The sequence below is a fragment of the Lissotriton helveticus genome, chromosome 7 (genome assembly GCF_964261635.1).
Source record: "Lissotriton helveticus chromosome 7, aLisHel1.1, whole genome shotgun sequence".
Classification (NCBI taxonomy): domain Eukaryota; kingdom Metazoa; phylum Chordata; class Amphibia; order Caudata; family Salamandridae; genus Lissotriton; species Lissotriton helveticus.
Window position 1 is genome coordinate 249,522,256 of NC_136068.1, and position 17,499 is coordinate 249,539,754.

General features: G+C 42.8%; 1 protein-coding gene across 1 annotated transcript in view; it reads left to right on the plus strand.

Moving 5' to 3' along the window:
* LOC144768389 (1,25-dihydroxyvitamin D(3) 24-hydroxylase, mitochondrial-like) overlaps positions 1–17,499 on the plus strand; it is a 43,302-nt gene that overhangs the window by 12,219 nt on the left and 13,584 nt on the right. Inside the window, exons 6-9 of the mRNA XM_078652018.1 lie at positions 2,921–3,032; positions 9,948–10,093; positions 11,325–11,491; positions 13,062–13,140. Coding sequence (XP_078508144.1) covers positions 2,921–3,032; positions 9,948–10,093; positions 11,325–11,491; positions 13,062–13,140 — 504 coding nt within the window. The remainder of the gene's footprint in view (positions 1–2,920; positions 3,033–9,947; positions 10,094–11,324; positions 11,492–13,061; positions 13,141–17,499) is intronic.

Consider the following 17,499-nt stretch of genomic DNA (forward strand, 5'->3'; position numbering starts at 1 on the left):
CTTTCGACCTTGGCCAAAACTAGGCAGACCCTGGCAGAGGGACCCCTGTAGAAGCCAGAAGCACCTCCAGGCTCACCTGGATTGTTGGGACCAGTCACCTGCAAAGTTCTGGTAATCACCGTTCTGCATACAAAAAATCACTGACCATTGGGCAATCTGGGTAATCACCAAAGTAAATCATGAAGTGCATTCTGGGAATTGTCAGCAACTACCCCACTCTGCTGTAATTGTATCCCCTTTCTGGTGGCGTTGTCCCTTTGGTGAAAGTAGCTTGTGGGCAACCCCCGTATAAAGACCACTGATAGCTAGGATAACCTCTGCACCTGGGCTCCACAGGCCAGGTAAATTTAACTGACTGTTGGGCCCTGGGACCCAAAAGACCTCTACCATGCAAGGTTACAACATAACTCGAACCTGTAGTGACCGATTTCCATTAGCAAATTTTCCTATTGATCCAAATGTTAAATATCTGCACTTTTTTAACGCCTTTATTGTCTAATGCTTTTAAAGTCCATTACTTCGGATAAATGTATGCTAAAAAGTTTGTTTTGGTGTCTAAGTTTATTTTAAAAATGCACTATATTTTTATAAATTGTTGTTGGATTTTTCTTGAGACTTGTCAATTACTTATGAACCCTTGTGGTACAGTAAAACACATAACACATTTTTCTCCAGTTGGGCCTGACTGCTCTTTGCCACGCTACCAGGACTGAGATAAGGATTATTGGTGTAAATCCAAGGATCATCTTTGAGGCATTGAAATAACAGTGCATGGTCAGGATACTCACCCACACCACATAATATTCCACTTTCCTAAATTGGACAATTGGCTGTAACAAATACTTTTCAAAGTAAATAAATCAGGCCTTTTGCTTTGGTCGAAACTTTTCAAAATAAACAGATGAGGCACATGGCGTGAGTGACTGTAGAATATAATACCAGTCTCAGCCTTTAAGTGTCTTTGTATTGACTTCCTCCAACTCCCTGCTCAACACCGGCTTGACCACAGATGCACAATGTCTTAACCCAAACATCTGCCTCTCTCAGTACAATCACACCCGGTAGAAAAAAGTACTTTTTGCATGGCAGAATTAACAATGAAAGTGGTGTGGGTGACAGGAAGGTCCATGGTGCAAAGAAGGGCCCTCACTGTGCGTTTCAGAAGACTATTAATATGCGGGATGGTCGTCTTGGAAGGAAAGAGTCAGAAGTCATGAATATTAACAACACTCAATCATGCACTCATCTCTTATTTCGCTTCTTGCTTCTTCTGAAAAGGAAACCTAATGACAGGGTCTGGCAAATACAGACTTCCATTGAAGCCTAGTTTGGCTATCGGCTTTCCAAATTGGCAGTCAATTGCTGTTTTTAGAAACTACCCATTACTATCCACTAACTACATTTTTGTCAGCAAAACTATTTCCCAGTGTAAAAAGCCACCATGTGATTTGCTACATGCTACTATAATTTTGGCCAAGGCACGCAGAGTGTCCTGCAATGAAGCTTGCAAAAGTAATATAGTGTGTGATCTGGACATAGATTCACATTAAAGTGTTGATTAATATAGGAAAAGCCTAGAGGGAGGTTATTGCAGTGTTTGCAGACTTATTAATGCAAATTCGATTAGGAGTGCTGGCAGCAGAGCACACAATCATGCCATTAGTCCACTAATGTGAAGGATTTTAATTTGCAACCTGTTTCATAAATGTGAATCTGAGCTCCGAAGTGACACGCGCAACTACACTGCTTCACCTCCAACTCAACTTTTCTGACTACTTATGTTTTCCCCTGGGAGTCACAATGGCCTCCTTGCATGGGCAGGCCACAGTCTTTATTTGACAATACTAGAACAGGCACAATATTGCAGCAGAAGAAATGTCAGATTTCAATTTGGGATCTCCAAACTCAACAATTATGCCAAGGATTCAAACATGTACACATTGAGTACTTCATGGAATACATATTTAAATATCTCCTTAACAGAGTGAGACTCACTGTACCCCTGCCTCACAGCTGGCTTGGTAGTTTCAGCATGACCTTGTGCAATGGAGGATGGCTAATAGCTTGTCCTGTCCCTGGGAGCTGTGCTTAATAGGGTGATAATAATCCATTCCTAGTCACAGCTGCAACATATAATAGAAACTTAATATCCACAGGACAAAGTTTGAGGAAGCAGCATACTCCCAAAACAAGAAAGTTGAGGCAATCAACATGGACAAAGAAAATGTCAACTTTTGTGATTTATGAACCTTAGCTGGTATTTACTATGTTATATAGGGTCATATAAACAAAAAACTAAGACGTCGATTAGGATGGCGGACGGACTTGCGTCCGTCCGCCACCCCCGAGGTGGAAGGACCGACCGCAGGGGCAGCGGCGGTCCTCCGTTGGAATTAGGATGTGACCGCCACCCTGGCGGTCACATCCGTATAGTTAACATTGCGGCGGGTGCTGCTTTAAGCAGCACCCGCCGCAATGTTAAATATGCATGCTTTGCATTTGCATGCACAAATAATTGCGGTCAACACCCCGCGGATCAGCGGCGGACGGACCTACCGTCCGCCGCTGATCCCACCGCTATCATGATCTGGCGGGGGGTGTTTTCAGGGTCCGCGGCGGTGAATCTGCATCCTCCGGGCCGGCGGTGGCTTCCACCGGCCCGGAGAATGCGGATTCACCGCAATCATAATCGACCCCTAAATCTGATGCACCAATATGAGCATATTAATGTGAGTCACGTTTAAGCATCAAACACGTTTATTATTTGTTTGATTATATGTGATTTAAACGTTTTCATAATATATATCCATATCCGTTCTCATTAGGGACTCGTGTTCCTCTATAAATACTGATTCATTGCTAGCATTCAAATTTTGTAGTTCAGAATTGCCATGACAAGACGCCCTTTGCTTGTTTACAGATGATGAGTACATTTGGCATGATGATGGTGACACCAGTGGAACTTCATAAAAGTCTCAATACCAAAATTTGGAAAGACCACACACAGGCCTGGGATGATATATTTGAAACAGGTAATTATACAACCAACTTTATCTGTGCATAAAATTCTCCTGAAAGCCTTTGGGGGGCTGGGGAGGGTGGGTTTAGTGGGCGGGCTAGGCTCATGTACTACGAATAATGGCCCAAAATAACCTAGTCAAGGTGACTCTCTGTGGCTAACAAAATAATCCTTTCTCTCGGGCTGAGGTCACTATATAAGAAGGCTATTTACAGTTGGTGGTTGGGGGGCATCTGCAAACATTTTCGATGTCCTGTTCCCCCTATTTACTGTGTGCATCAGTTTACACCCTGTGTATATGCTCCATGTAGGACAGATGGGACTTCTCCCAATGTTTGATACCTGTCCTGCATAGCCAAACATGCCCTTGAGGTGTTGTGGGTACAGGGATACCACTGAAGTAATATTAAAATGAAAGAACTAAGAATTCAAGGCCCAAACCAAAACATTGATTAACAATAGACCACAAATATTCCAGGGAAACCAATTAAGTGAAACTGGTGAAAAATGGGTTCAGTTGTACCAATGAAAGTCGATGAAAGCAATTGTTAATTGGGCTCTTCTGCCTTCAGTGCAATTCCATGGAGAAATATAATGTTCAATGGATAGGCGTGTATGGAACTAGTCACTTGGAGCTTGGAAATACAGGTTAAGAATCAATGCATGAAGTTGGATATACATGGTGCTTTCCACAGAAAATTGTTTCTTTTAGACTTGAGCTGGTTTCTGAATAAGAAGTTTCACCAGAGGGGTGGGCCTCTAAGCTAAATATAAAAATGGCCTTAAAAGGCTTGGCTATTCAGACTAGATGTTCACATTCAGGAAAGAAGTCAAAAAGGCTAAAGTAATCTGGTGGGACTGGATGACAGATTCTCAAGGCTAGATTGTCAGATGCGATGGTCAGTCTCTCTCAGCTGGTTCCCTCTTGGCGACTTTTCAGGAGCTTCAGTGTAGCACGCAGGGATTCTAGGTTCAGGCCAACCACATCTCCATGACATCAGTTACATCTTAAAGGAGCATCCACGGATAGGTTTGCAAGTACTACAACAGTGATAAGGTAGAATGCTGACATTGATGCTGGTCAACAATGTCTTGCAGTTATTGGATCGATGGACAATCCCTAGTCTTCTCATGGAAACAGAAATGGTCTTGCTTGTGTGGTGTATAGAGTTTACTAACTGCTGAGACTGGCACAGGGATTTAGGCCCTGAAGAATCCAGGCTTCATCTTCACTATCTAAGATTTGAAGAAAGCTCATTAACATACAGAATACTAGAAAAGGCAGTCTGACCCATCAAGGAGTAATATAGGGAAAAGCTGGTATCCCTCTGGTGATAATGATGATAATAATAATAATGATAATAATAATACCAAATTCTTACAGCCATTTCTACGCACTGTAAATAACAGTTGTTAGTATTACCCAATTCAGTGTTATATTTTCCATGGGGAAGGTACCCTTGCTATACTTGAGACCAATAAGTGTGGCCTGCTATTATTGCGGAACAAGCATTTGCTATGCCTTAGGTCTCCCATTTGTGAGGGTTTAAGCTATTGGCATTGTAAATGGCAATGCGTTTTATTTATCTGTTTTGATAATTAACACATAAATAAAAGGCATTGTCATTTACAATGCCAATAGCTCAAACTCTGGCAAATGCCAGATCTATTTCACTTCATGAACCGCCCGCCATTGTCCTGGGCTGCTTGGAAAGTGAAAGCGTGCATGGATCTCTGAATGTTGCAGGAAAGCATGTCATGCCTGCAGTCGGAGAAACTCATTACAGAAAATAGTGCTTATAGACTAAATAAGACATACCGTGTAACAACAGAAGTAAAAGGGCCAGTCCTCATGGGAGGTTGCAAATGTAGACAAGGTGGTACTAAGGAGGGACTAACAAGCCGATTAACGAATCAGAAGCCAGCATTTTTAAGGGACAATGACACAAGCCAATGAAAAATATGGTCGGAGAGTGGGCACAGCTCGAAGCCCATACTTGAATAGAGCATGCCTCGCGGAGCAGCGCATGCGCTGCCCAGGCTCGACCTAAAAACCTGTAACTCTGTAATCATGCACGCTTATCAGAACAAATGTCATTTTTAAGAAATTGATCAAGAAAATAACACTTTTTTATTGTATCATGTGTATCTAATATATTAGTTTTGTATGTGCATATGTACTTGATTGATTGTTTTATCAATAGAATTAAATTCTTAAATATCAGCAAAGTTTGTTATTTTGTGTGTTCACTTATATATATTTTGGTTGTTGAATAGCCTTGGTTGTTTTTATAATTTTAGGCCTGGGTATATACCTTTGTACTGAACTATTTCCCTGTCCCAGGATTTTTATCCTTACCAGGGGGTCCCTGATATACTATATAATCGACCTAAAAAGGATTCATTGCTCATCTTACCTTGGTTATCAGTGTAAAGAAGGCAAAACCCATCACCCATCTTTCAAAAGGCTGAATCATGATTTTTCTTTGATTATAAGTAACTAAATAATCAATAAAAATAGTTTTCAAGAGGGACTGAAACATGGAGGAAGATCAATGGAAAGTTAGGTTCCAAATCTGTGAAAAGCATCAAATGCAAGCCTAAAAGGTCTGCAAAGGAACCTGTTATACAATACTTGAAGCTGAATTCTTAGCAGATGGGCATGCATTGAAAAAATATCTAAGCACTACCGGCTTTGTGCTGATAGTGCTTTCACGCCCCCATCATCATAACATACAGACTCATCCTCACATGCAGCACTCTTTAGTATCTTACAAAGTGACACACACTGCAATACAGAACTCTAGCAGATATAAATTGAGATAAAATGCAGATGTTTACACATATTAATCTCGTTCAAGAAAACATGGAGGGGCTTGAGTAGGGGTTGACATTTTGACTGATGCTAGCTGAATTTCAATGCAATATTTAATGTAGGAACTTGAAAGGTGGTGGGAGATGAGCATTTCTCTTGTAGTCATTTGTAAACACTGTGGTGTTTAGGTCCTCAGTTATTCAGCACTAATTTTTTATTTTTTTATTTATTTATTTGAAAGGTTTTATATAGCGCTGGCTAGACCGGGAGGTATCAGAGCGTTTTACATGAGTATCAGCCTTAGGCGTTAATAAGATACAATATCACAAAGGTAGTGGTGCAAGATTACAAATTGTGTCAGTTTGCTAAAAGGTGGAACACAAAAACCCCTCTCCCATTTATCTACTGTGCTGGTTAAAAGGTGGTGCACACCTCTTACCCAGTTAATACAGTGCATGCAGGTGTCACGACTTGTGCGGTTGGTGATGTTTTTTGGATCAAAGAAAACTGTAAAGTGGTTGTTTATGGTGTGTTATCTCACAGCGGTTATTCTTGAAATGTAATTATTGTGCTGTGATGCGTTTAAACTACATGTTCAAGGATCGCAGAGCAATAGGTTCATAAACTGTGTTGCTTGAGTGACATCAGTGAACCAGGAAATGAAAATTCGAATTCCACTGAAGTAGAAAATAGTTTTCTGCTCAGTTGAACTCTGTTCTTAAATAATGGACACCTTATCGATAGCTGCTAAGATATGCAGTTCCTAGAGTAAATAGACAGCAGCCCAGATCCTTCCATTCTACCTACTCCTGTTCTCCTATTTTGTGCCCTCTTATATGTGAACAATTCTGAATTGTTCTCTATTCTCTGTATATCTCTCAGCTGCCTTCTAACTAGATTTGCACTAACTGCCTATATATAGATGCTTACATGGAGCAGGACCAGCATGGCCATCAATAACAGCCTGGTTACAAGTATTACAACTGTAAATTAAAAAAAATTCTGCTACAGAAAATTAAGTAAAAAAAGTAGCAAAACAATACACACCATTACAAATGAGAAGTAACTGAATTTCCATGCAATGTCCATAAGACATTTGAGATGAGTAGATGAATAAAAAGTTGGTTAGGCTGGAATTCCAGTCATACTTAAGTAAAACTAAAATTTAGCAGTAAAATTGATGTAACGCAACATTTGTAAAAATGACTTATTGTTCAATTTTGCATAGTTTTTACTTGCAGGAGACAGGTTCTAGCAGAAAAAGTCTGGCCGAGAAACATTTTGTCCTCAAACCAATACCTACTGCTCTCTCGCATTACCTTTTTCGAAATATGCCTTTGTGTGAGAAGTCACACAGGCTACTTGTATGTTCAGTTGTTTACAAACATTTCAGACCTCCACTTCTAAAATGCAAATTTAATTTGCAATAAAATAGACACTTGTTTTTCCTAGTTTCCCTTCTGGGGCCGAATTCATAAACTGACCCACTCTCTTGGCAGTGTACATATTAATGCTCCTACTACAATAAAAATGCTTATCATAGCACTACACAATGTGCATCACACTTTTGTGGCTGCTGTATGGTGGAACAACAAGTTCCTCAACAACGACTACCTCAACAACGTGTTTGTTAATCTTAACCACGATTAATTATACCACGCATTCCTTAACCACAAATTTTTGTGGTAAAGGAATACATGGTAAACGGAATCTTTATCACTCCTTAAAAACGAACCCGAAACCCTCCCACTCCCTAAAAACCCGAATTCCTCACCCCTAAAGACTATCCTGAACCCCACCACCCCTAAAAACTATCTTACATCACCTAAAAACGAACCCGAGCGACTCTCACCCCCTTAGAACTACCCTGTACCCACCCACTCCCTAAAAATCAACGCAAACCACCTAAAAACGAACCAGAATCACTCTCACCCCCTCAAAACTAACATGAACCCCTCCACCCCCTAAAAACTACCTTGTGCCCCCACTCCCTAAAAACTATCCAAAACCCGTTAAAACTACCCCAAGCACCATCACCTACTAAAAATTATACCATACCCCTCCCAGCCCCTAAAAATCTAACCCAAATTCCTCACCCCCTAAACACTATCCTGAAACCCCACTCCTATAAACTTCCCCAACCCCCTACCCCCTAAAAACTACCCGGAACCCCTTCCACCCCCTAAAAAATAACCTGAACCCTAAAAAATAACCTGAACCCCTCTTACCGGTCCTGTTCCTGTCCTTCGCTCAGCTCTCACCGCCCATCCCGAACACTAGACTGATTTGCCTTAACCACACACATGCGTGATTAAGGCTAAGGCATTCAGGCAATACGTTGTTCAGGAGTTGTTGTTCAGGATGTTTCCCTTCTGTGTCAAGACGTTCTCTAGGACCTGTTGTCCTTGGATGCCTTTGTATCACTTTGTGATACTGTCCTGAGGTGGAGGCTGAAGTGGAATATCTCCATGTCGAACAGCAGAAAACCCCAAGTCTGCCTTTGCAGAGTGACCACACACTCTCAAGGCTGCAGTGCATAACATCACCCTCTCTGGAGGCCACCTTAAGGAAAACCTTTGGAAGTTGTGATGATCAAATAGCATAGGGCTGCTTTGCTAGCATAATTTGAGGACCACAATCAAATTGCGTTTTTGAGGAACAATGATAGCAATCTGAGCATGTTCTGGAGAGGGGAATGTGAGATGTCAGATGCCTTACCAGATTAGCTCGTGTGTGCCCAGTACTTGTAAGGGATCAACCAATCATATTAATATACCACTCCTCAAATTTCAACAGCCCATTCTAAATCACCAGAGGGGCAATGACGTCCATTTTGTAATAATTACAGACTCAAAAATTGTTTCGAACATATATCTGTGCATCTGGTCCATTATGTGTGGTGAAAGCTTTGACCAATGCTGAGATTCAGCTCACTAAACTTTAAATTGTGAGGGCAGACTAAATACTATCAAATGTACTGACTGCAGATAATTCAAATGCATTTTTTAAAAACTAAAATGAGATTGAATCATCTTAAAAACATTTTGGCCTGATTACGATGTTGGGCGGATCATAGGTTGGCGGTTCCGACTGCCTGATTTGGAGGGCGGTCGGAAACATCCATTCCACAATTGAAGCTTGTGCGCATGCGGAAAAGGCCCACAGGACAAGCTTCCATTGTAGAATGGATTCTTTAAACATCCCTGCACCTTGTGGCAGCTGGCACCATGTGGTGCCTGCCAAACGGTGCAGGGATATTAAGGGAGCACCATAGGTGCGCCCCAGGCCCCATTGCGGGGGGCCAGTGGGAAAAAGGGCCCTGCTATGGCCCCCCAAAAACCCTTACCAACAGCCTTTCCATCTAGGAAAGGCCGACATGAAAGGGCTGTTGGAAACTGTCATCATGATCCAGACGGTGGACCTGAGCCTGGCTCCGCCGTCATTAGGGGATTATGGTGTGTTCTGATGCCCGTCAAAAGCTCCACATATGATCCCTCCGATGTGATGCGGACCGCAGTGTCAAATGTTGGGCGGACCGCAACTGACTGTCGGTTGGTTGTGTTGCCCGACATCATAATCATGCCCTTTATATTTGTTGCTTTAGTTGAAGATGCAGTCAGCTCCAAACATGAAATCACATGGTAAAATTATTTCCTGTTGTCTCTGCTTTGACTGTAAGAAATCGTCAGTGACTAAGTAAGTGTTACTAAGTAGCACAACGTCGTCTGCATACAGAAGGTTGCTCCAGGTTTTTCCGCCTATCCTCGGGGAGTGAGAATTGCAGGCGTCGAGTGCTTTCGATAGATCCGCCATAAAAAGATTGAACAAGGTTGGTGCAAGTACGCACCCTTGTTTCAGGCCTTTGGTAGTTGGTACTTTTGAGTACAGGTGAGTGCCGCTTCCTAATTTCACCTGCACCCAGGTGTCCGTGTGGAGGAGCATTAGCATATTTAGAATTGGCTGTGGTAGGCCCCATTGCGCTAGTTTCCCCCAAAGTCTGCCTCTCTCTATGTTATCAAATGAGAAATCGTCAGTGGGATTTCAAAGGTTTTTCAGACCTCAGATTAAGTGTCTTTATAATAGTGCAATTTCCTTTTTTGTTTTTTTTAATAGCAAAAAGTCTCATAGACCGCCGCCTGAAGAAGGATCCTGCGAAGGCCACGGATGACTTTCTGTGCGCGATTTACGCTGACAGTAAACTATCCAAGAAAGAGATGTACGCTGCTATTACTGAGATGCAGATTGGAGCTGTGGAAACGGTATGAGCAAAGCACTGCCTCTATGGTTGATATACTGAGTGCAGAACAGCATCATTTGTACTGGGTCATGAGAACGAGAGGTGCTTTACTGGTTTATGAGAAATAGAGGGGGTAATAGTGGAATGCAATATCTGATCAACTTAAACTGTTTGATGAATAGGAAAATGTTTACAATTAATATTTTGTCTTCTACGAAAAAGAAACTGTTATTATTTGATACATGGCCTTAGACTTTGTTGATTCCATCTGCGGCCTTGCAGCAGGTGACAAGATTTACTGTGTTAGGTGAAGCATTTGTAAGTCTCTCTAGGCTGAATCTGGATTAACTTTATCTAACATGAATCCCAAATGAAATATCCTCTTTTTGTAGACACTTTATCAGAGAATAGCGATTTGCACAATTTTTACACCAGAGGGTATTTCTTAGGCTATGCGTATCATGCACAGTTTCTTTTTTTATTTATGTTTATTCATAAACCACTAATTTTTATGTCTGGGGTTGACAGCATAGCTGTCACCAGTCCCGTTCCTAATAATACTCACTGGCTGGAGACTTTGGAAATCACATATTATCCTAGCTCAGTGGAGCATTCATGTGTAAATTATTAGGAATGGCTGTCTGGAGTTATCATTGTAGCTCCTCTCCAAATCTTGTATTGAACTGTATGAGGGGCTACTTTACAACTAGACCCTTCTGTGTCTGCACCTGCTGGCTCCCTGAGTGTGCATGCGGTAACACATTAAACTCAGATCTATTGGCCTTGCCAATGCTTGTTGTAAATTATTTTCTGGCGATGGGGTTGGACGAGGCCAAATGCAGTTTAGTGGGCCGCATGATCAATATTTCACATTGTTGTCATCTGAAGCTTGCACTGATGCGACATAGATCTTCTTTGCATCACAGCGCTTGAGAGTCTCTTGAAAGATGGGTTCTCTTGACTAGGTATGGGAGGGTGGTTAGACGAAGGACTTTGCCTGTTCTCCATGAGGTCATCAAGAGGCAGCAGTCTTCAAGAGGGGGTCAATGTATGAGTCAAGACTAAATAGCCACCCAGCAAAACAGAGGTGAAGGTTTTAGCTACATGAGTGTTTCATTTTGTGAGAATGAAAACAATATTCCACAGTCCCTGCGCTAGTACAAACATTTATTTTATTTGGACATATTTCCACTCATGCAGTCTTGATGATTTTGAGCACAGAGTTATGTAGTCAATATTGATTCTTGTTTCAGACTGCCAACAGCTTGCTCTGGGCTTTATTCAACATTTCTCGCAATCCGCTTGTGCAAGATAAACTACTGGAAGAAATCCACAGGGTCTTGTGCCCTGACCAGATTCCAAGTGCAGATGACCTAAAAAGTATGCCCTACCTGAAAGCCTGCCTAAAAGAATCGATGAGGTAATTGAAGTCAATGTTTAACTACTTATATTTGAATATTTCAGCACACAACAACCTCAGTAGTTAGCTAAAATGTAACATAATAAAAATAACAACAAACGTACCCAAAGCAAGAGTCAACATGGGTGATGCAGCACTAGTTACAGAAAGGGGAGGCACGTTGAGCGCCTTTTTTCCTTTGCTGAATATATCTCTTTCTCACGCAAACACTTTTCGATTCCCACTCTTATTCCTAAATTCACTGTCAAACTCCTCTTATCCTCTAAACCTCCACCCCCTACGAACATTGCTGATTTCCTCTCATCCACTATCTGGCATAATAAATACCTTTTAATCCGAGGTAAACCCATTTACTGGAGTTCTTGGAGATCCAAGGGATTGTTCTGGATATCGCAGCTCTTCTCACAATCCACCTTCATGCCTTTCCACGCCTTGCGTTCCTCTTTTAATTTACCAGCCTCCTTTGCTCCTAAATATCTTCTCCTGAAAGCAGCGGTCATGGAGGTTTATACGAAACTCTTTTTGACGCCCCCTTCTACTATTGCACCTGGCCTCACTCTCCAACTTCATTCTATTCTACAAACTCTTCCTAAAGCTTCTGTCATTTACAAGCACCTTCATGCACATACACTCCCCAGACCCAAATCCACGGTGGAGGAGCATTGGGAAAATGATTTTTCTACATCATGGCCAGTATCTCTGTGGGACAAGATTTGGACAAAAGTTCGTAAAACCCAGCCGCGGGCCGTGGAGGGAGTTACGGTGGGGCAGGGAGGCGGGGAGGGGGAGGGGCGGGGTGGAGGGTGCTAAAAACAGGCATATGGATCATTGCAGGTAAGTACACAATTTAATTAATGAAACGAAATTCGTAGTGCGCACTGCATGGCAAAAAGCAATGCTGTGCGCGCTACGAATTTCGTTTACTGTTCGTTTACTGTTGTTCCTTTAACCCCTTCCACGCTCATGACGAGCTGGGCTCGTCATGAAGTAGCCTCCTCGCACGCTCATGACGAGCCCAGCTCGTCATCTTGTGTGGGATTTCAGATTTCTCAGCACAGCAGGGGAATATGCTGAGCAGCCATGGGGTTAAATCTACAATATATTCTGATCTTTCTTCCTATGCTCTACTTTCCATCCCCCCTCCCGTTTTTTCCTCACAACTCCTTACTGTATTATGTATTCATACCTTATATTATGACCAATAAACCTTTATTGAACCAAAAAAAAAAAAAGAAAGGGGAGGCACAATAAGATTGTGCATCTAGGAAACGGGGAACTAATAAATGTTCACGCCTCGTAGACATTTAGGTAAAGATCACTTTAAATGTGTCAAACCACCTCATTCAGATCATGGCAATAATGGTGAGAACTGGAAAAATGTCTGTTAATTGGGGTACCATGCATTTTATCTACATCGTCCCATTAATAACACATCTCTGGTGTTACCTGGAGTTAAAGGAACAACTCAGCATGGTGGGGGTATTTACAGGTTAACGCCACAGGCAGAGCTGTAGCATTGGGGCGAGATTTGAGCATCTAAACAGGAACACCTTTCTTTTTTTCCATTCAGGGTAAGTCCTTCCGTGCCGTTTACAACCCGCACTCTCGATAAAGAGACCAGACTGGGAGAATACCTGCTGCCCAAAGGAGTGAGTATATTCTTCCTGGTGAATTCATTATCGATATTGGCTTGATCAAAAGCACGGGACAGAGGCCGGCTGGCTATGATTTGAACCAAGTATTGTTTATTTGTGGCTTCTGGCTGGTGATAACTTGCGCTTGTGGTTTATCGCACACATTTAAAAACTCTGTGATTGGTTGACAAAGGGTGATACATGAAGGCAGAGAAGATGCTACTGGAAGGCAAAGCGGAATGATGTCATCTTCCTCACTTCCGGTGCAACACGTTGTGAGCTCTAATTGGCTTTCCCTTAAAAAGAAAATCAGTGGCATCAAATATAACTCTGCATAACAATGTTACACAAAGTAAGGGTCATTTTACTTAGGAAGCTGTGATGGTCACCCATTATACACTGTTTAGAGCAATGAGGAATTGAATTTCAGGGCCCTAAAGGATACAGTCTACTTTGGGGTGTAACCCCTGAAGTGTAGGGGGTATAGAGATGTCTGTGAAAGTAAAGATCCGAGGCAGCTTGAAACATATCTGATAAAATGGGTGGAGGGTGGGGGCAACGAGGAGGCTTGAGATGGAGAAGGCGGGACAGAGAGAGAAAGACAAGGAAAGGGAGAGAATAAAGAGATGAGCAATGTAAGCAGTGGAATGTGAACAAATGAAATACTGGCTGCCAGATTTTCTTTTCATGTGTTTGTTTTCGAAGACACTACACAGTGGAATCGAAAACATTTTTGGAGTGACTTATTAAGTAAGCATTTATAGGCGCAAATACGTTACTTTTTTTTAAAACAGAAAGGAGCCCCATGCCGGGCCTTCACAAGCCTGAGGAAAGGTGGTTTTATAATTCGGCCCACACACTTTCCATGGTCCTACTCTCCCTCAGCAACATTCATTTATAGATTTTTAATTGCAAACAACCATGCGTCTTTCTTCAGTAATGAGTCAATTTATGCAACCAGACCACTGGGTAACAGGACCCACCAGGTTTTCTCTTTCCCTTAAGTACTTTTGTTAAACTATTTAGAAACGGGTGCCGCTTACTGCCCGTGGGTAACGCAGAAGCAGCTTCCAGGGCGCCCTGCGTTACATTTTGGGCCCAGAATACACTGACTCCTGAGTCCTGACAAGCCGAGCCCAATGACAATATTTTGGTAGTGTTCTAAAATATGTTAAAGAGTACTCGTGGGGGGAAGTCGTGTCCTTTTTGGGAAAAATGAAGATACTTTAGGTTTTTGCATTGAGAGACATTTTGGTAGTGGGTTGGAAAAAGTAAAGGGAAACATTAAGGATTATTAGAGTATCACACTAGAAGCATGGAGGTGCTGTCTTGAGGAATGTTGTGGTCTACGAAGAGGTGTGTTAGTCAGTTGTATGGAAAGTGTCACAGCCATTGGCCACTGCGGAAAGCGAGCAATGGGCCATGAGATGAAGCTGCAAATCATAAGTCTATGTGAATCTATGGCACCATCATGTGATTGCCTATGGTATTGGTTGCAAAATGGGGAGATGGGGGTATTAGGGAGGGCACCAGCAAGGTTATGCTTCGCAATTCCTGCAAAATCTTTACTGCATTTGAGCATTTCTTGCATCTCATCCAATAATGTGCCCTGCATGATGGCTAGATGAATGTTTAGTTTACATCCCAAATCATCACCTGTTGTCACAGAGCTGGGACCTGATATTGTTTATCTTTATTTACGATTTTGGATCAATTTGTGCAAACCAGGCGTGTCCAACGTAAGCCCAGGAGTTCCATGTAGAAGACATTTAGATGTGATGACCTAAAGAAGATTGATTACATAGCCAGTGGTTTTCGGGTGAATGTGGCTTGGTTTTGTCCCTTGTGGAGCTACTTTGAGGTCCCTGCTGGTAAATCATAAGACAGCAGATTGCAAACCTGGGGAGAAGAGTTGGCCTAACGGCTCGGGCGGTCAACCTGGGAACTGGGTTTGAGTCGCAGCAATGATGCTGAACAGCCTGTGATTCTGGGCAAATCACTTAATTTCCCCGTGCCTAACAAAAACAAGCATTGGCATAGCCAATAGGTCTCGCCTTTGGGTCTTTATAAGTGTTTAGTTATCCAGCACAATATCCTTGGTTCAACAGCATCAACTGTTGCCTGGATAAACACTTATAAGGTCCCAAAGGCGAGACTTATTGGCTATGCCAATGCTTGTTTAACAGTGTGTGGAACTGTTTTATGGTTTGCTGGGTCGATTTTTACAGTTGGTATCTCTGACAATATCACAGACACTGCCTGCAGCAACAACAGATGAATGGAATCCCCCATCCATGCAAAAGACCCATCAATGCGTCTACAAATTCCAAACAGGCCTCATTTGCAAATGTGGGTCACTTTTTAGCTATCTGATTAGCAAATGTTGGGCAGGTTTATTTTGTGGTCCGGGCCTATTTTTGTGATTTTGTCCCAGTCCGACGCTGCTGCTGAAGCAATTACTCCAATTCCACTCGCTAGACTACACACGCTCTACTAACAAGTTTGTGTAATTCTGTCCACCATAGCCGACTTCCAAACGATGCCTGTTTTGAGCTGTATGTCTGGCGCAAGTGACACATTTTAAATTCCTGATTAGGGCAGCTTTCCCTGGGGTACATTTTCACAGACCAAAAAACCCACAATGGCGACAATAAGTTGTCCCCATGGCTTTAAGTAGGATGAAAAAAATGGGGGGTGGGGGGGTCTCTCGTAGGGGCATGGCCGATGTATTTACGGGGGTGGCCTAAAACACATGCTAAAAATCCGACCCGACTGGTATTGTGCTTCTTCTGTCATTGCATCCAGATATATAATACAAGTGACATTACACCTGCAACAAACCAGTACTATTGCCTTTGTCAATTGTTGTAAGTTGCATAAGATAAATATGAACCAACTATGTTTTTGTTGTATATAATACTGAAAATGCTGCAGTTTTTTTGAGCGAGCTTGTGGCGTAAGGCTAGAGCTTTCGAGCTGAGACAGCTGGTTTGAGCCCCATGTCGGCTGTAGATCTGGTGATTCAAAAAATAAATATGTGCTTGGGTCATCTAACTGGTGCTAATGTAAAGCCCTCCAAGTTTGAGCTATATAAAACAAAAAAAAACGAGTCTTTCAGAAGGTATATCAAAAGCAGTGAACGATGCTACTATTGCAGAATTACGTCCCCCCTACCCCTTAGGTTAAAAATAGAGAGCGCGATAGGGACCAGTTTCAGCGCCTGCTTTTAAGAACTGCCGGAGCTGAACACTGGCAACAGACCCAGCCCACTTAAAGCCCTGGTTGTCCCACAATCTCATCTTAGCACTGATGTACTGCAGTGCAAAGTTATGTTGTCACATTTTCGTTTCAGCAGGTATCCTGGTTTAAAAACATTATGAACAGCGGGACTGGGAAACTGCTCACAAACCACGCAAGCCAAATAAGTGCCCATGAAACCGTTCTCGAGTGCCATCTATTAATGCTTGCTCATACGGAAATAATGATGTACCAGAAATAACATACGGTGTGGAAGGAAAGGAGCACATAAAATGCAAGGCTCGTGATCGGGCACACACAAAAGCGTCAGGGGCAGCAACCCGCGGTGCCTTTACTGGCAGCGTAATTTGCACGTAACTGAAATATTTGGCCAGTATGCCACAGCAGATTTGCGTGGGACTTCTAAGCCTATTTCGGAGACCCTGGCAGAAATACAATTTGATTAGAAGTGGCAGGATTTCGAGATATCAAAGAGGGGAACTTCCTGGCAGAAAGAATGAACATTGCAATTGCTCCTTCCTTGGGCTAGAAGGGTGTGTTTCAAACATGAGAAAAAGTTCTGAAATACTAAATAATCAGTCAGTTTAGCCCCCTGCCCTTCCTAGCCCACATCCCACCTCCGCCACACAAGCTCCACATATCACCTGCGGCATTCCATCCCAACCTCTGGATTGCTGCATTAACACGTACCGCGGCTGCCAAGCAGATCTCCTGTCCGGTGGGCATTAAGACAGCGACCTAGCGCTGCGCCTGCTCTGGCATCCTGCCCCGCTGGCCGGACATGCAGACACCTTGCATGAATCCGGCTCCAGCTGTTCTGTCCTTGGCGGGTGGTGGCATGCTCCGGCTGCTACGTCCAGCAGCCTGTCTTCACCCACCTCCTCCCTGTAGTTTCTTCTTTTGGGCGGAGGCACCAACACAGGTTTACATCTTAGCTGTGGGTGGGAGGGCTCGACCACCGGAGACGCACTTTCAGAGCCTCATTCCACAGTGAGAGCTATACATGTTCTCGACATACCGATCATGGCTGCCATAGGTCAATGCCTTCTGAGTCACGGTGATTTCACCTGCAGAGATAGTGTCACTCCAAAAAGTTATTTTTAAGCACAGGGAAGT